This window comes from Urocitellus parryii, chromosome 5 (assembly GCF_045843805.1).
Source record: "Urocitellus parryii isolate mUroPar1 chromosome 5, mUroPar1.hap1, whole genome shotgun sequence".
Classification (NCBI taxonomy): Eukaryota; Metazoa; Chordata; class Mammalia; order Rodentia; family Sciuridae; genus Urocitellus; species Urocitellus parryii.
The window spans coordinates 67,025,412-67,041,863 of NC_135535.1; the positions used below are offsets into that span (position 1 = coordinate 67,025,412).

Below are 16,452 nucleotides of genomic sequence, written 5' to 3' on the forward strand. Positions count from 1 at the left end.
GTCACCCTGTGTATCTTGTGTCATCCTACAGTGTGTCACCTTGTGGTATGTGTCAACCTGTGCATATCACTGGGGGAGAGAGCTGAACCTACAATGAAGTGGGTATGAAGATGAACCAGGCCTAAATGACTGAGTCTTTGATGACTAGGATCAGAAAGCGTGGGCAGTGGAGCCAGCCATGGAGGCTGCACATGCCAGTAATCCCAGCTGCTGGTGAGGCTGAGGCAAGAGGCAACTTAGTGAGACCCCCTTTCTCAAAATAAAAAATAAAAAGGGCTGGGAGTGTAGTTCGTGGAATGTTATTGAGTTAAACCCCCAATACTGAGAAAAAAGTAACAGAAAAAGAAAAAGACAGGATGGGCAATAGAGTAAGTGTAAGGTAAGGGAGGACTAGGAAGGAAAAGGCTGCTGACTGAACTGAACCTAGATTAGGAAATTTGGCCTCTATGTGTTTGCTTCTCTCTGGATTTTGCTACCAAGTTACTGTCTTCTCCTAAAATTCTGGTTCTTTCTGCTCTCACCACACATTGGTGCTTTGAGTGCCCAAGATCATCTTAACAATAGTACACTTTTCTCTCCCAGGGACTTCAATTCAACTTCATGGCCATCATGGTTTTCTGTTGAAGAAGTGGTGCTGTTCCCTGTGTGGGGCATAGGGGGCACTGCCAGCTTGGTTATCATGCCTCAATGTCACTCAGAGATGGCTCCTGGAGGGAAAGAAAAATCTCTTCTTTTACCTCTCTCCTCTCTCCCATTTTACAGAGGACCAATAAGTGAGGCAGTTGTACAAGGTCACAACTAATAAGTGATCAGCAATACAGCCATATTAAAGCCCAAACCATTTTGACTCAAAGCTTATGTTCTTTCTTGTTCCTCCATTTCCCAGGAGGATGGAGGAAAGAGGGGAAAGGCCCTAGGTCTGAGTCACATGGTATATGGTCTGCTTAAATTACTATTTTGATCAAATCATATTTTATCAATTGTCCCCTCTTTCTTTTTAAATTTTTTTAAGTTGTAGATGGACACAATACTTTTATTTTATTTTTTTTTAATGTGGTGCTGAGGATCTAACCTCACACATGCTAGGCGAGCCACAACCTCAGCCCCCATCTTTCTTTCTTACATCATCAATTTATCTCTCTTTTGGAACACATCTATCAACATGCAAACATGCAGTAATATCTTCCATCTGAAAAATTCAAATGCTTTGTTTGATCTACATTATTGTCCAAGATTGCCCCATTCCTCTTCTTTTACTACAAAACTTGAAATTTTTATTTTAATTCTAGCATCAATTTATTTTCTTTCTACTCAAATTACATCTTTGCAGTGCTAGGGATGAAACTCAGGGCCTCATGCATACTAAGCAAGTGCTCTAACCACTGAACCACACTGATAGCCCCTTATATGGTCTCTTTTTAAAAATTTATCTTCTTCTTTTTAGGTATTAGTGATTGAACCCAGGGCTATTAACCACTGAGATACATCCCCAGCCCTTTTTTGTTTTTTTGTTTGTTTGTTTGTTGAAACAGGATCTCACTAAATTGCCTGAGCTGGCCTTGAACTTGTGATCATCCTACCTCAGCCTCCAGAGGAGCTGGAATTACAGGTATGTGCTACTGTCCCCAGCTCCAATCATACCTTTCAACTCACTATACTTCTTTATAAAAACCATTAATGAAAATCTGTATTGCTCTACCCAATAGCCAATTCTTAGTTCTTATCCTAGTTAGCCATCCTGGAACAGCAAACACTGCTCAACAACAACAACCACAACTACTATTACTACTAGTTGTTGTTGTTGTTGTTGTTGTTGTTGTTGTTGTTCTTCTTCTTCTTCTTCTTCTTCTTCTTCTTCTTCTTCTTCTTCTTCTTCTTCTTCTTCTGTACCTGGGATTAAACCCACAGATGCTTTACCACTCAACCACATCCCCGGCCCTTTTTATATTTTATTTAGAGACAGGGTCTCATTGAGTTGCTAAGGGTCTTGGTGAGTTGCTGAGGCTTGCTTTGAACTCATGACCCTCCTGCCTCAGTTTCCTGAGCGGCTGAGATTACAGGTGTGTGCCACTGCACCCAGCCACTTCCTTCTTCCTTCCTGTCATTTGGTTTTGAAATACTATTCCTATCTCAATGGCATCTTCCCTTTCAGTCTCCTTACCTGGATGCTCCTTGTTTACTGAATTTCTAAACACTGGAGCTTACCCAGGTTTAATTGACCTTCTTTTCTGTCTTCATGAATTCCCTTGGTAAACTTTCCAGTCTTATGCTTCCTAATTTATATCTCTATTCCTGAAATATGAACTTACACATCTAATACTTAAATAGCATCTCAAAATATACCTGTGCAAACTGAACTCTTGATTCCTCCATTGCCCTAACTTGCTCTTTCTTCAGTCATTTCCATCTCAGTAAATGGCAACTCCTTTGTTTCAGTTGCTCAACACAAAAATCTTGGAGTCATCCTTGACTCAATCTGCTTTATACTCTGAGTTAAGCCATCAGCAAATTCTGTCCCTCAATCTTCAATAGGTAGACTCTTATCCAATCTCACTACTCTACTGCTACATGCTAATAGGAGCCACCATCAACTCTTGCTTGCATTCCTGTAATAGCCTCCTATTTGACTCCTTGCTTCTACGCTTTTCCCCACAGTCTGTTCTCCATATAACACAAGGGGCCATCCTTTCTAAAAAGGAAGTCAAATAAGTTCATTACCCAGCTAGAAGTTTTCCAGTCATTCCTCATCTCACTTGAATCAAGCCAAAATCTTTACAGTGGTCTACAAGGCCTCAGGTGATTTAACCCTGTTCCTTCCTAGTACTCCAACTTTGTTGCCTACCATTGTCTCCCTTATGTATTCCTCCCCCTTAGCCATACTGACCTCTTTGCTGATTATTTGAAAATACCAAGAATGCTACTTTTTCAGGGTCTGTACACCTGTTTTTCTGTCTTCTGGAATGCCCTTCCTTAGATATCTCTATGCCTTTGTTCCTTCACTTCCTTGTCTGTCCCCTTATATAAAATAGAATCCCATCACCAATCTCCTTTACCCTGCCTTATTTTTCCCTCTGTATCATGTTTGACCACAGATAACATTGTGTGTGTGTGTGTGTGTGTGTGTGTGTGTGTGCATGCACTGGAGATTAAATCCAGAGCCTCAAGCATTCTAGACAAACACTATGTCACTGAGCCATATTCCCCACCCAACCACAGATATAAAAGCTTGAAATGAACCAGGCATGGAGGTGCACGCCTGTAATCCCTGTGGCTCAGGAGGTGGAGGCAGGAGGACCACGAGTTAAAAGCCAGTCTCAGCAATTTAGTGAGGCGCTAAGCAACTCAGTGAGACCCTGTCTCTAATAAAATGCAAAAATAGGGCTAGGGATGTGGCTCAGTGGTCTAGGGCCCGTAAATTCAATCCCCAGTACACCCTCCTCCCCCCCAAAAAAAGCTTGAAATGGAAAATCAGGAGAAAACCACCCTCCTGGAATAAGGATGGGGAGAGATGTTGGAGGGAGAGGAGCCTTGTTTTGACCTTGGGATCTGGGGAGGAAGAAGGGAATCAGGGAGTTTTGTGGACAGAGGAGTCTACTTCCTTTGAAGCAACTGCCTCTTAGGCTGGAAAGGTGCAGCCCATCCATCAGCCCCGTGTAGAAAAGGGAGCAAAATTCTCTCTAGGGTAATCCTGAAGATTTGTTGGGGCCAACTGCCAAATGTTGGGGGGCTTCCCCAGAGACCACCAGAATCTGGCTGTGGATACTTTGGTGCCTCCAGGTGGTAGCCTGTGGTGCTGCAGCAGAATGTGTGTGAGGTGGAGGGTAGGCAGCACAGCTGAGCTCACCACCACGAGCGAGCGCATCCATCCCTCCCGGGCCTATAATTTGGGTTCCCCCAGCCTGGCCGCCCCTATCAGCGGCTTAGCAACAGATGAGTCACCCAAGACCCCGGGCCAAGGCAAACATGAGGGGAGGAGGAGGAGGAGGTTCCCGAGGCTGTGACTGGGTTTAGCCACCGCCTCAGTTACTTGATTCCCCCAATCTCCAGGGGCCCCCATTTTTTTCTTTGACCCCCGCCCTCCAGGGCCCCAGTGTTCTTCCCACATTGTTCTGTTACACCCTCCATCCTCATGAATGGAAGAGCAGCCCTTTATTCTTCTCATTGAGAGGAATGGGGACCAGCTTGCTCCCACTCCCTTGCTGCAGTGATGACAGCCCCCCATTTGCCCCCTCCTGTCATAGCCCCAACCCTAGTCAAGGTCTCTCTGGTTCCTGCCCCTCCCCTTTCCTGGAGCTGGCCGCGTGCTTCGGGTATTAGGCAATGGGTGTGCACCCGCAGCCCTCTCCAGGCCCCGCCTGTCCCACCGCCCTCTAGCTGCCTGCGGGTCAGTGCTCAGGCCAGCCGGTCGGGCTGAGGGCACTGTGGGCCAGCTCAGGCCACCCAGTCAGCCTGCTTGTGGCCTCCTATCTCAGAGCTAGGCTTCAGTGAGGAGAGGGAGCAGGCATATGCATCCTTGGATTTGAAACATCCAGCTTGGACAGCCACCCAATCACTGAGATGTTGAAACTTTTGGCAATAGTTCTGTCCCCGGCCCCATTTTGTCACCTGCCTGGAGTCTGAGGATAGAATCAAAGGCAAAAACAAAAACAAACTAAAACTGGACAAAATCCAAAACTTGAGGGAGACCAGAGACTCATGAAGAAATACAAATGTGTATGAGGTCCCCATGGAGAAAAGGGGCATAGGAAACTTCATTACCTCCTCTTCCAGGGACCTGGGTGGAATCCCAGGCTGACATGAGGAAAAAGGTTGGGGACACTGGTAGGAATCACTGAATCCAGGTGTAAGGATGAAAGCTACAAGACAGGGCTTTCAGATTCTGGTGACCTCAACAGTCACACGTGTTTGGATCGCATCCTATAAATAGGAAGGCTGTTCAGGAGTTCTTGGCCTTCTTCTCCCCACCCCAGAGATGGGGAATAAAAGAAAAGCAACCATTTGTGGTCCATGCTGTCCAATGTCAGGAACTATGGCACTTACCTCCCCAGACTGTTCAGTATGTGCCCAGTAAACATCCCAGTAGATTTAAGTTCCTGATTTCTTTCAGACTGCTATGCCCCTTAGCCAGGAGTGCCCCCTTCAGCACAAGGCAGGACCTGCCACAGCACAGACTCCAGGCTGGCTGCCCAGCAGAGCTGTTGCCACCACCAAGGAAGAGGTGATTGTGGCTGTGGGTATCATCTCTGTCCTTCTGCTTACTTGGTGGGGGGGCTGGTCTCTGAGTCAATGCGCTTGAGTGCACAGGGCCAGCAGTGCCTTAGGCTGTGGTCTGGCAGGGGCTGGGGGTGGTTGGGAAGCTTGGGGCCCCTCTCTGGCAAAAATAGTCCGCAGTGGTTAGAGCTACTAGGGTGAGTCAGGCGGGAGTGCAGCGGTGCCTAACCCCTTCGCTGCCGCTGGAGCTACCTAAGGCATTTTGTCTCGCCTGTGCACCCCAAGACCAGATTACTTCCCGGCTCTCCCTGAGCTAGGCTCAATTTGGGATTCTGAAGCACTCCTCAGCCCATGTGAAGCAAGTCTAGGGGCCTGGAGCAGGAATACAGTCCTCCCAAGTGCAAAGCCAGGAATCCATGAATGATAGGAGACCTCTTTGGGCAGGTATGCCTACGGAGGAAGACAAGCATAGGCGCAAGATACAGATCTTTGGGGCTACCTGAACCTTTTGACTAGGGTCAAATTCTCCCAGGGGGTTGGGGGAGGGTTGGGAGGTGGGCAGGAGCCAAGCCACTTGGTCTCATTGGCTTTTTCTGCAGGTACTGAGTGCCCTGCTGTGTGCTCACATTGTGGGTTCTATAAGTGACTGTCAAACGCCTGAAGGAGAAGATAAATCCAACTCCCTCCTCCCCTTGTCAAAGAGCTGTCCACCCATCCCACTGTCGGTGGGAGAAACTGAGGCAAAGAGAAATGAAAGATTTGGTCACTTGGGCTGGGTCCCGGCTCCCTAATCTGAGCCAGGCACCCTCCCTATACGTCCTTAGTGACCCCAGAGCAGGTGAAAGAAACTCCGGCCACCTCCTCTTTCAGGAGGACCAAGCGTGAACCCAGGCGTCGGGGGAGAGGGTGTGTGTGCGCGCTGGGAAGAGGGGGAGCGGCTGCGTTCCCCTAGTCAAAGGGGGGTGGGGTGGGGATGCCCCGGGCTCGGGGAGGGGCCATAGCTTCGTCAGCCCAAGCAAAGCCACCCGTCAGTTCGGATCGAGCAGAGCCAGAGCCCCCAGTGCTTTGCTCGCCCGCTCGTTCGCTAGCCCTTTCGATCACTCCCTCTTTCCCTCCCTCCCTTCCTCCCGGCGGCCGCGGCGGCGCTGGGGAAGCGGCGAAGAGGAGTGGCCCGGCTCTGGAAGAATGCAGCTCTGCCGAAGGGGCAGAACCCTTCGCAGTCACCCCACGGTTTAAGCAGTCCGAGCGGAGCCCAGGCGACCCAACCGTGTGGGTCACGGACTCTGCACCCGAACCGCTGGAGGTAATCGGACATGGGAAAGCAGGAAGGGCAACGAGGCGCGCACCCGGGACCAGACAGGCACGCGGGTAGTCAGACAGACACGCATCCACCCATAAGAGCACAGACACGCAGAGAGCCAAAGATGTTGCCAGAGATAAAGACAGAGAATAAAGGAGTGCTTCCAGATTTAGAGGGCAATGAACGCCAAGGCAAAGGGGTGGGGACACAGGCTGGGACCTGTGGGGACCAGACGGGTCGCAGGCTGAGGAGGGGAGCATTTACTTAGGAAAGGGTGGACAGACACTAGGACTCAGCTTGCCACACCATCCCTTGCTGGGGAGCACCAAGTTTCCCTCCTCTTTGGCTGCACCTGGAGCCTCTCCTGTTTCTCTGTTGTGCAGGGAGGGGGTAGAGCTGGGTGGAGAGCCCAGTCTTCGACCTTTCTGAAGGAGCTTGCCTGCCATTGATGGCACCTGGAGGAGACACCCCCCTCCCGCCCCCAGGTGGTGGGGAACCCCCTCCTGATCCCACCCCCTTAGCCCTATAAGGGTGGGGAAGCCAGTCTTGGGGCCCTTGAGGAGGGAGCAGAGGGAGCAGTGGGTGAGGTCCTGGAGCAAGTGTTTGCAAGTCTGTATTTGCATGTGAGTGTGTCTGTGTGCCGGGCATTGTGTCTAACTGGACTGGGCTCCAGGGGCCTTCCTGTGAGTCCTTAGTTGGGTGACCTGGTCTCTTTCTCTTCAAGCACTCCAAAGACTCAGGGACTCTGGAAATCAAGGGGGTGATTCTAATTGCTTGGTTTGGAGAGGGGTGAAAAGGGTCAGTGAGGTTGGCACCGGTGGCTTAGGAGACCGAAGTAGGGCATCCTTCGGTTCCCTGGGGAGCAACCATATTTCAGAGCTAGCATTGAATCTCCCTGTCCCGCAGGCGCTGATCATCTGCGCACCGGAGCCTCCGGGCTTCGACATGCTGGAGGAGCCCCGGCAGCGGCCTCCGCCCTCGGGCTTCGCGGGTCTTCTATTCCTGGCCTTGTGCAGTAGGTGAGCAGATTCCCCTGTTTTCCAGACTACGAGAGAAGCACTGACCTGGCGTGGGGAGATTGGGAGGGAGGTGTGCGGCCTGATCCACAGATCCCAGACGCCTTTTCTGTTCCCAGGGCTCTAAGCAATGAGATTCTGGGCCTGAAACTGCCGGGCGAGCCGTCGCTGACGGCCAACACCGTGTGCTTGACGCTGTCGGGTCTGAGCAAGCGGCAGCTAGGCCTGTGCCTGCGCAGCCCCGAAGTGACGGCGTCCGCCCTTCAAGGTCTGCATATCGCTGTCCACGAGTGTCAGCACCAGCTGCGCGACCAGCGCTGGAACTGCTCCGCGCTCGAGGGCGGCGGCCGCCTGCCGCACCACAGCGCCATCCTGAAGCGTGGTGAGCCTGGCGGGCGGGACCGGGACCGTGCAGCAGCCGAAGCTAGGGGGTGGGGGGCAGGCTGAGGCGAGTGGAGGCGGGAAGAGACCGGTTCATGGCTTCGGGAGGGGCCTCTTCGGGAATTCCCCCCGCCCCAGCGCTGAGCCGGGTCTGGCCACTCGTCGGTCGGTGGCTTTGCAGTCCTGATTTCCACCTGTGCGCTGCTGGCAAGGCAGCTGGGTCTCTGCTTCCCTACCCCAGGGCCCCCTCTTTCCTGCCTCTGCCCAGCTCAGTCTGGGTTGCACCTGTGAACAAGAGATGCCCCCAGCCCTGGAAGCCTCAAATTTCCCCTATTCCCTCCCCTATTTTTCTCTTCCCCTCCCTCTCTACCGGGACAAGCCCAGGCCAGTGTCCCCAGCGGGGGTGGGGTGACGCCCCCAACCGTTTAAGGGTTAAACCTGCTCCCCTAATTGCTGGGGTTCCCAGGAGCCAAAGCTGGGAACAAAGACCCTGATGGCTTTGAAGCTGGGGAGCAGCCCCCTCCTCTGGTGCTGTGGGGAGCCCAGGTGTCACTCACCTGAGCAGGTGAGGAACGCTGGAGGGACAGAGAACAGGTCACTGCTGGCCAGGTCTGGAAGGGATGATCTGGGAGATTTTATTGTCAGTACCTATGCCTTGCTTAAGTTTACTCCCTGAGGAGTAAAGATCCATGGGGGCTCAGCCTGGGGTGGGTGCAGTGCTTTGGGGACTATGGGGTTAATAAGCAGCTGCCATCTGCAGGGGAATTCCCAAGACTTGTGCAAACAGCTTCACCCTTAGAGAGTTGGGATTGGGGGGGATCAGGAGACTGGCCTGGGAGCCCTGAATCCCAGTGTAAGAGAGACCTGGCCTCTAAGAGGGTGCTGTCTTTCATCTTCTCAGGGCTCCAGGGAGCCCCTGCCTAAAATGAAGTAAGGGACCCTTTCTTCACCTCAGGGCCTGGCTTAGGGGAAGGCTTTGACACCCAAATGGTCATCTATCTAAGCCTGGGAAAGGCTTGTCATCCTGAGCCTCCGTGACCCCAAAAACATAACAAAGAGGCCAACCTCTTAAGAGGGCCTTAGGGAAAATCACCCCCGCCTCTCTCCTCCTCCCAGTGTTTTATAGAGTAATAGCAGGTTATGATAAACATAAAGGGCAGTCTTGAAGGGCAAATATACAACTAGAATCTGGGAGAGGGAAGGGTAACTCCATAGCTCCAGTGCTTTGGGGTTTTCTGTGGGGTAATGGAGGGTAGATTGATTAAAAGACTGATTTAAATAATTCTTTAGGGGAATACAAAAGAACCCTAAAATTCTCTGCTCCCACCCCACTCCAGCTCTTTCAGGGCTGGGGAATTCCTAAGGCTTTCAGATGTAGAACTCTATGAATACATCTTCTCATCTTCTCAGGGACTCCCTCTTAGTCATCTCCCAACCCCAAGGGTCTCTCCCTCTGGATTGGCTCTTTTATCTACACCTGAAAATCAGAGTGAGAATGGACCTCAGAGAGCATCTTGATCAATGAGTCTGCTTTTATAGATGAGGAAACAAGCTTTGTGCTGTTTCCTTTCTTGTCCTGTTAAACTTTCTCCCAATCACTCAGCTAGAATATAGCAGGGTCAGGATTCAATTAGAAAATTTTGGAATTGGAAGATGGCTGTTTATTTCCTCCTGCTTCCCCATTCTCAGCTGCCTGTCAACCTTACCTCCACCATTATAATCCTTATCATCCCCAGGTTTCCGTGAGAGTGCTTTCTCCTTCTCCATGTTGGCTGCTGGAGTCATGCATGCTGTTGCCACTGCCTGCAGCCTGGGCAAGCTGGTGAGCTGTGGCTGTGGCTGGAAGGGCAGTGGTGAGCAGGATCGGCTGAGGGCCAAACTGCTGCAGTTGCAGGCACTGTCCCGGGGCAAGAGTTTTCCCCACTCCCTGCCCAGCCCTGTCCCAGGCTCAAGCCCCAGTCCTGGCCCCCAGGACACATGGGAATGGGGTGGCTGTAACCATGACATGGACTTTGGAGAGAAGTTCTCTCGGGATTTTTTGGATTCCAGGGAAGGTCCTCGGGACATCCAGGCACGGATGAGAATTCACAACAACAGGGTGGGACGCCAGGTATGTTTGTGGGCCTTATCCTGGTTTCCTTTGCTATTAAGTTCAGGCTAGAGTGTGAGAAGCCCAGAAGCCCAGCAGAGTAAGAGGATGAGGTGTGGTGGGTGATCTCCATTTGCCATCAGCAAGTCACCCAGCCTTGGATTTGCATCTGTACAAAGAATCTGATGATAACCATATCACAACATCTTTAAAGCTGAGCTAGCAAATAGGGCACCCCACACAGTGCCTAGTCCTTGGCTTGTTACATGGTGGCTGTTATTACAGCTGCCTTCCCTAAAGACCTGAGGGGCACTCTGGGCTACACTTTCCATTTTACCAATCTTACTCTGGAAAGAACACTGGACTGAGAGTCCAGAAAACTGGAGTTGAGTTCTGGTTCTGTTACCAGTTGATGATCAAAGATGGGCAAATCCAACCAGGTGTGGTGGCACATCCCTGTAATCCCAGCTACTCTTAGGCAGGTGAATCACAAGTTAGAGGCCAGCCTGAGTAACTTAATAAGACACTGTCTCAAAATAAAATTAAAAGGGCTTTTGTAGGCTAGTGGTAGAGCACACCTGGATTCAATACGTATTACCATATTCTGCCCCCCCCCACTCCACCATACCCACACAAAACAAATCACTTAGTGATTTAGTTCAGTTATACGATGGCTTCAGTTCAATTATATGATGCGGGAATTGAGCTATTAGCTAACTTTAAAATGCCCTTTCTCTTCTGATATTCCATTTGTTCCTCCTTGTGTTCTCTCTTTCCTTCCCTCTCCTATGTCTACATGCTCTTTCCATTTGCTGCCCTCCCCTTCACCTGTGCTCCTCTGATGCTCTAGGTGGTAACTGAAAACCTAAAGCGGAAATGTAAGTGCCATGGCACTTCAGGCAGCTGCCAGTTCAAGACATGCTGGAGAGCGGCCCCAGAGTTCCGGGCTGTGGGGGCAGCATTGAGGGAGCGATTGGGTCGAGCCATCTTCATTGATACCCACAACCGCAATTCTGGAGCCTTCCAACCCCGCCTGCGTCCTCGACGCCTCTCAGGAGAGCTGGTCTACTTTGAAAAATCTCCTGACTTCTGTGAGCGAGACCCCACAGTGGGCTCCCCAGGCACAAGGGGCCGAGCCTGCAACAAGACCAGCCGTCTGTTGGATGGCTGTGGCAGTCTATGCTGTGGCCGTGGGCACAATGTGCTCCGGCAGACAAGAGTTGAGCGCTGCCATTGCCGTTTCCACTGGTGCTGCTATGTGCTGTGTGAGGAGTGCAAAGTCACAGAGTGGGTCAATGTATGTAAGTGAGGGTCAGCCTGACCCTGGCACTAGGTAAAGGTACTGTGTGAAAGGGCAGCTTTTCAGCCCTTTGCTCTGATTTCTGTTTAGGGTCAATCTTGACACCATGGAAGTTCAAAGTATCTACCTGGAAATGGCTTTGGGAGTCGTGAGGTTTAGGTGAGGTCTGTGATGTGTGGCCTTCTCCCCATAGTTGCAGGGTGGTTGGGGAAAACTGTTACCCCTATTTTGCTCCTTAAACATCTAAATGGACTAAGATGAAATGCACTGTCATGCTCCCCTCTTCTCAAATCCAGGGCCCCTTCTCAACTCCAGGCTTCTGTTGTTCATACTCCTTTTGGCGGGGGAATCCTTAAGGTTTGGCTGTCCTCTCCCTTAAGGGATAGCCCAAGCATTGTGTGGAGCCATTAAGACCAGTTTCTAGAAAGGAACTACCACTCCTGTTAGCCTTCCCATAATTCTCTACCACAGCCTAGACTTTCCCTTGTGGGGTCAAGTGAGACAGTAGGAGTAGAGAAGTTTTTCTTGGGGAAGGAACAGAGTACTGGAGAGTACTCTCCCCCAAATCCCCCAAAGGCTATCCATGTAGACTCTTAGGGAAGTTGTTTCCTTCCATTCAGATGTTAAAGGGGACCTGCCAAAGGAAGGGTTTACCTAAGATTCTTGGAGCCTGTTTTTTCTTCTTTAGCAGGAGGGATGGGAATGGATAATTTATTGTACTGAGACTTGTTCTTGGTTCCAGTTTGAAACTAAAATAAATTAAGTTACTGAACTGGTGGATGTACATGGTGATATATTTAGGCAAAGTTGGGGGATCCTATTCCATAGTTTCTTTTCCAGGTGATTTCTCCTACCCTCCTATACTCAATGACTTTATTTACACACATCATCCTCAGTAACTTAGTTGGCATCCTTTGCTTTGTGAAATCAGGGCTAGGGTTTACTTCTAGGTGGTATTAGAGATCCAAATATAGACCCTGTTTAGTATTTGTGTACCTCAACTTCAGATGTAATCTTGATCACTGCCTAAAACAAGTTTGGCATTTTTTTCCCTATAAAAGGCAAGATAGTATACATATTGGGCTATCTACATTGTAATCTTTGTCTCAATTATTCAATTCTGCTCTTATGGAGCAAAAAGTAGCCATAGATCAAGCATAAATGAATGGGCATGACTAAGTTCAATAAAACTTAATTCACAAAATTGGGCTGCAGGACTGATTTGGTCCTCTGGCTGTAGTTTGATGATCTCTACCTGTATTATGAGTTTTTCTTTGGAGTTTTAAATTCTTAAAGGTATTTCAGCATTGAATGTGAACCTAAAAGAGCAGGTACTTCCCTCTTAGTCTCCAAACCAGAGAATTTGGGAGATAGATGTAAGACTGACCGGAAGCATAGAAAAGGGATTCCTATGTCAAAATGAGTTGTTCGTCCCACTCCAAGCCAGCAAAACCAGTATGCTCTCCCATTGAGTTTACTGCCTATGTATTTTTGTCCTTTTTTTTTTGGTGTGTGTGGGTGGGGGTGGGGTAGAGGTTGAACCAGGGGTACTTTCTCACTGAGCTACATCTCCCCTCCCTTTTAATTTTTTATTGTGTAGCAAAATCTCACAAAGTATTGAGGCAGGCTTAGAACTTGTAATCCTTTTGCTTCAGTTTCTTGAGTTGCTGGGGCTACAGGTTTTAAACTACCCTATCAGGCTTGTCCTTTTTTTCAGAATTCTTTTGCATTTAATCTTAGTAAAATAATTCTATTATTATTATTTGGTTCCAACCTCTCTTTTTCCAGCCTAATACCTTTGAGAGGCCAAATCCTAACTACTGTACGACCAGGGAATGTGTAGTCCAATATATTTGAAAATAAACTTATCTTCCCATGATTCAGTGCTAAAAAGGGATATGCATTACATATTTAGAATTTTACAAATGACTAACAAGTCATGTCCTTTGCAAGGGAATGTAGAAATAGTTCTTTCCACTTCTCTAAGCAATAGATATTTCTGCAACCCAAATGACCCTCAAATCAGGTGAAATGAGAGTAGTACTGGGGTAGCTAGGAAATTTTGAGAAGTGTTGAGATAGGGCAGTAATTTATGACAACTTTTTTTTCCTTTTCTTTCTTTCTTAAAATATATATATATATATATATATATATATATTATAATTTTATTTATTTATTTTTATGTGGTGCTGAGGTTCAGACCCAGTGCCTCACACATGCTAGGCAATTGCTCTACCATTGAGTCACAACCCCAGTCCCTCCTTTTCTTTCTTAAAAAAAATTTTTGTTTTGGGGGGATACTGGGGATTGAATCCAGAGGCACTTTACCACCAAGCTTCATTCCCAGCCCTTTTTATTTATTAATTAAAAAAATATTTTTTGGGGGGAGCTGGGGTTGTAGTTCAGTGGTACAGCACTTGCCTTGCACGTGTGAGGCCCTGGGTTGGATCCTCAGCACCACATAAAAATAAACAAATAAAAATAAAGTTATAAATTTTTTTTTTTTTTTTTTTGGTACCAGGGATTGAACTCAAGGGCACTTAATGACTGAGCCACATCCCAGCCCTTTTATTTATTTTGAGGCAGGATCTTGCTAAATTGCTTAGGGCCTTGCTAAGTAACTGAGGCTGGCTTTGAACTTGTGATTCTCCTGCCTCAGCCTTCTGAGCAGCTGGGACTATAGGCTTGCACCACCACATCTGGCTTATTTTTTAATTTTAAGACAGAGTCTTAGTAAATTGCTAAGGCTGGCCTCAAACTTGCGATCCTCTTGCTTTAGCCTTCCAATCCACTGAGATTACAGGCCTGTGCCATGGTACCTGCCCAGCTTATCTTTTCTTTTCTCTATCTTTTTTGTGGTTCTCAGGATTGAACCCAGAGCCTCATGCACGCTAGGCAAGCACTCTATCACTGAGATCGCCAACCCTATGGCAATTTTTATGTCCTGAATTTTAATTTGAGCATGAAAATTCTGGATTTGATAGTTCCAAGGTTCCAGGAATTATACCTACTCTAGGCATTTTTTGTAAGTACTGGGGGTGGTGGCAGGGAAGGAAGGTGGCTAGAGTGGGCCTAGGATATAGAGAGAATAATGATAAAGAATATCCAGAATGGGAATTTCTCACATTTAGCAAGAAGAAGGAGAATTTCCAATGGAGTTGTAGCAAGAATACGTCAGCTTTTTCCTTTTTCTGTAGTCCCTTTGGCTCCTTTTCTAGCTTTCCCTCTTCTTTCATCAGACACACTCTATGACAAACATAAGCCCCAAATCACAACCTTGACGAATTTCAAATGGATTTTGTCAGCAAGGCCTACACTTCCCTGCTCCATTTCTAGCACATGTGCTAGGCTCAGCCCAGGCCTGGAGTCAGAGATGGAGTGGGAATATGTAACCCATACAGCTGGTGCCTACAATTTCAGCTTTTACTAGGCTCCAGAGAGAGGAGGAAAAAGACTGATGAACTTGTAAGTCTTCTGGGTTTCCTTCAGCTTTGGATGAGCTCTTTCTTTTTTCTTTTTTTTTAAAGAGAGAGAGAGAATTTTTAATATTTATTTATTTTTTTTTTAGTTTTCGGCAGACACATCTTTGTTAGTATGTGGTGCTGAGGATCGAAGAACCTGGGCCGCACAAACGCCAGGTGAACGCGATACCGCTTGAGCCCGAGCCCATGGATGAGCTCTTTCTTTACCCTTTATCAGGTGGCTGGAAAACTGGGTGCAGCAGTGGTCAGCTAACTGCCAACTAGGCAGCACTCATATCTTTGTTCCTGTTTGTTTCTTGGGTGGCCCCCTCTTATGCTACAACAGATATTTTCTTCTTCTTACTCCAGAGGGGTGATGGATAGATGAGCTACGAGAGTCTCTAGTCCCATTCATTAGTCCTGAGTCAAATACCATGACACTTGCTGATAACTATATTAGGTTGTCACCATTTCCACCCTGTCATACCTGGGATATGATTTTGAGATTATTTGAAATCTTGGGCAGACATCCATTAACGGTTTCCATTTCCTTATCAGACTCTTACAAGGTATGTTGGTCTGGTTAGAGCACCAGGGAAGAGGTTGTTGTAGAGCATTATTTTGGTGGTTAGTATGGGGGTATGACCTGGTGAGAGGTGTTGCTAGAAATTTTTGTTACAGTAACTATGTCCAGGGCTGGGGATGTGGCTCAAGCAGTAGACCGCTCGCCTGTCATGCATGCGGCTCAGGTTTGATCCTCAGCACCACATACCAACAAAGATGTTGTGTCCGCCGAAAACTGAAAAATAAATATTAAAAATTCTTTCTCTCTCTCTCTTAAAAAAAAACAACAAAAAAGTAACTATGTCCATTTCTAGAAAGGGTGATATATAAAAATATTACAAGACCTACTCTAGTAGTGTGTAATAACATTGGAGAAGTCTTTTGCCTTTATAAACACAGAACTTAGCAGGGCAAAGACTCTTAATAGGAATGGGCCAGGACAGATATTATCCTTGTTATCTATCTCATCTCTCACCATTTTAAATTAGGGTCTTCTTGGCTTCACATTCCAGGGTCATGTTATTCTTTGGGAAAACAAGACTCTGGGAAAAGAAGGGTCTAGTGAGTGCATAAACCAGGGCCTGATGGGGTCAAGGGGACAGACATAATTAGGCTATCTACTAGTCTAGGTCTTCTTAGATGAAGACAAGAAACAAGGCATAAAGTTCAGAATAAAAATTTTGGCTCATGCTTGAAGGATGAGGCATGTGTTCCCTTACACTGCTGTAAATGAGAGGGAACCTAAAGAACTTTCTGTTCTTAGCATTATTAGTGCCCTTCTAGCACAGCTTCTATCACAGCTGTGACTGTTCCAAGGCACCTCTGCATGTGTGGAACAGGTGCAAAAATAAGTGTGAGAGAAGTGGGAATGGGTAGGAAGTGAGAAACATGGGTGTAAAGACCTTCACTTTTCCTCATGATGCTAAAACCCACATTCATCTAGACAACAACTCTGAATATTAGGCTTCAGTCTTTTGTCTTTCAAGTTCCAGCTTCCTAAATGACCTAGAATCCAGTTTTTTTCCTTTAGTCTCTTGAATTAATTCCTCTCCCTCCTCTTCCTTGTGGGAAAGGATCTCTTGATTCAGGTCTTGCTGTAATATAGTCTTAGGAATAGTGAGTAGCAAAAA

General features: G+C 47.8%; 1 protein-coding gene across 1 annotated transcript; it reads left to right on the forward strand.

The window, feature by feature from the left end:
* The first annotated feature begins 7,456 nt into the window (after positions 1–7,456).
* On the forward strand, positions 7,457–11,364 carry Wnt10b (Wnt family member 10B). The gene is made up of 4 exons (XM_026407077.2): positions 7,457–7,530; positions 7,647–7,909; positions 9,645–10,018; positions 10,848–11,364. Exons 1-4 carry the CDS (start codon positions 7,457–7,459, stop codon positions 11,304–11,306), a joined length of 1,170 nt encoding a protein of 389 aa, XP_026262862.2. The 3' UTR covers positions 11,307–11,364.
* The last annotated feature ends 5,088 nt before the right edge of the window (positions 11,365–16,452 follow it).

Coding starts and splice junctions, on each gene's coding strand:
- Wnt10b (XM_026407077.2), top strand. CDS start 7,457: ATGCTGGAGGAGCCCCGGCAGCGGCCTCCGCCCTCGGGCTTCGCGGGT. Junction 7,531..7,646: donor TTCCTGGCCTTGTGCAGTAG/GTGAGCAGATTC, acceptor TTCTGTTCCCAG/GGCTCTAAGCAATGAGATTC. Junction 10,019..10,847: donor ACAACAGGGTGGGACGCCAG/GTATGTTTGTGG, acceptor CTGATGCTCTAG/GTGGTAACTGAAAACCTAAA.